The sequence below is a fragment of the Jaculus jaculus genome, chromosome 9 (genome assembly GCF_020740685.1).
Source record: "Jaculus jaculus isolate mJacJac1 chromosome 9, mJacJac1.mat.Y.cur, whole genome shotgun sequence".
Taxonomy (NCBI): domain Eukaryota; kingdom Metazoa; phylum Chordata; class Mammalia; order Rodentia; family Dipodidae; genus Jaculus; species Jaculus jaculus.
In genome coordinates, this window is record NC_059110.1 from 50,265,962 (window position 1) to 50,268,723 (window position 2,762).

Sequence of the window (2,762 nt, forward strand, 5' to 3'; positions counted from 1 at the left end):
GCTCAGTTCTCATAAACAATACCAAGTCCAGGGCTGGAGAGATGGCTTAGTGGTTAAGCGCTTGCCTGTGAAGCCTAAGGACCCCGGTTCGAGGCTCGGTTCCCCAGGTCCCACGTTAGCCAGATGCACAAGGGGGCGCACGCGTCTGGAGTTCGTTTGCAGAGGCTGGAAGCCCTGGCGCACCCATTCTCTCTCTCTCCCTCTATCTGTCTTTCTCTCTGTGTCTGTCACTCTCAAATAAATAAATAAGATATTAAAAAAAAAAAAAGAATACCAAGTCCAGGACCTCCTGACACAGCCCCTAACAAGCAGACACTGGCTCCTCTCACACATACACACTGATTTACCTTGGCAAATATAAGCACTCCCAGAAAACTAAATTGCTAACAATTAAATATATATACTGTCTTGAATGAAGCCAGCTTCTTAGCTCCAAGCAGAGCAGAAAGTAAATATACAAGGTGAAGAGCGAGTTAACTCCTTCCTTGTTTCAGATGGCTTCCGATAGTAACCAATTTTGTAAAGACTCTCAGAATAGGCTAATACACAGCCTATTTTCCATTTTTTTATGAGAGAAATGTATGAACAGTCCCCTTGATTATACCTCTGCAAATAGGGCACTTCCTTAGAGAAGGGGCACATTCCTGGCACACTACCAAATGACCACAAGGAATAAATACAACAGAAACTTCTTTGTCCATACACACTTTACAAGTTCTTCTTGCCATCTCCTCAATTGTTCTTCCAAGGACAGACCTGAAACATCTTCTGTTGGAATATACTTCATATTCTTTTCCACAAATAAGTTTTCATATAATGTGGAGTCGATTTCCTTTAGACAGTTTTTGAAGATGTTGGCAGCAGAATTTCCTTTAACTAATATGGTATCAATCAGTTCTCTTGCTTGTAAAGGAATCTGTGTTTTTTGTTTGATAATATCATGCTCCTGATGCCATTTCTTCAGCTTGTCTTTCCTTCTCCTCTTCTCTTCTTTTGTCTTCAGCATTAAGAAGTGCTGACACAATATCATTAACTGTTTTAAAGTTCTCTCCAGTCATCAGGATTTGACGTTGAAAGGTCTGCTTTACCAGGCTTCCAGTAAAGCCCATTTCCAAGGCAGCTTGAACAACAGGTGTGTTCATCATGACTGCATCCTCTGAAGAACTGTCTCCAGGGCCAGGATGAACAATTGGAGGATCAACATTTTCTTCTCCAGGAGTATCTGAAGTTGACAACAACTGTTCAAGAAGATAAGGATATCTAGCTTGAATTTCATCAACAAATTCCTGCCCTTTCATGCGTAACAAGAACTCACACCTTGGGAACCACTTGACATGTTCTACCCATGGGTTATCTCCGGACTCCCAACACCTCAAGCCACCATCACAACAAAAGCATTTGACATCATCATTGCGATCCACATAATAAAAACCAGCACTTGCTAGCTGCTCAGGCTGAACTGGAACACTGGACGGCCAGTACATAAACGTTCTCATGCAAGCTGCATGTGTTTGCATGCTGAGATTTGAAATACTAAACCTCATAGTTTCTAAAGAATTTTCCAGAAATGGACAGTTAGGAAAGTGTTCTGACATAGCATCATCCTTTGGTTCCCAGTTATTGAGCTTCCCACCACAGGCAAAACAGGCTACCCTATCTCCAGGTCCTACATAATAAAAGCCAGCTCTTGCCATATTTAATGGTGACAGAAAGCTTAATGGCCAATTTTTGTAAGTAAGAAATCTAGCTTCTTCAGTACTCATTGCATAGCTGTAGGGATTAATCCTCTCTGGAGAGAAGTCTTTGACAGCTCTAGAATGAAGAGGGTTTGACAAAAGGTTGGAATAAGGAGCACTGAATGAGCTGCTGTGTTCCAAAGTAGGAGACAATGAATTTGCAAAGCTGTTTCGCACTGGAGAGGAATTCTTAGAAGTGGATTGCATACTAGCTGAAACCAGATTCTGAATAAAGTTGCAGCTAGGATAGAGCTGTCTGTGTTTTTCAATAGGACTGTCTCCTTGTTTCCAGTTGTCCAGCATCAGGCCACAACAGAAGCACTTGACTTTATCATTCACACCAGTGTAATAAAAACCAGTTCGAGCAAGGCTTCTTTTTGAGACAGGAACACCAATAGGGAAGGCTGAGTATGTATACATTCTGTAGAGTTCACATGAAAAGTCATACTTCATGTTTTCTTTGCTGTCACTTGTCCAGCTGGATAACACTGTGCTATTTTCCATTGTACTGTTTTCTGTACCTTGAGCAACTCTTTGGGAGGTAATTTTGTGCATGAACAGACAGTAATATTTTGACTGCCTAAACATTCATATAAAATTTCTCATCTCTTCACACTAAATTATATCTTCACCACAAGCAAGCTTCAAATGACAGGCTCCTACTTAAGATAGAATTCACTACACCTTCTTTACTGAGTCTATGTGTATAGGATGGCTATCACTTCTAAACTAAGCCTCCACTTAGTGATCTTTGGAATTAGACTAAGTTTTTAAGGTAACTTATGAACTATTTACTCATAATTTAATGTAGCTAACCTAAAGGTCTGTAAAAGTTAACACACTTGCTTTTGAATACAAACCATAAAGTCTGGAGATAATTCCAATTATGGTTTACACATAAAAGTTATATGTAAGGTTTTTTCCCCTTATAAGGGCTTTAATATAGAATACAAAATACTCATTTTATTCTACCAAATAAAAGTAACTAAAGTCTTCATATAAAACATTATATGTATGTACATAAGT

The 2,762-nt window shown here is 39.5% G+C and overlaps 1 protein-coding gene across 1 annotated transcript; it reads right to left on the reverse strand.

The window, feature by feature from the left end:
* Positions 1-271: 271 nt before the first annotated feature.
* LOC101598933 (baculoviral IAP repeat-containing protein 2-like) lies at positions 272-2,321 on the reverse strand. Its single transcript, XM_045159133.1, is given in 3 exon segments — positions 272-715; positions 718-956; positions 958-2,321. Coding segments are annotated over 3 exon segments (1,722 nt in total). The 5' UTR covers positions 2,292-2,321; the 3' UTR covers positions 272-566.
* Between the last annotated feature and the right edge of the window lie 441 nt (positions 2,322-2,762).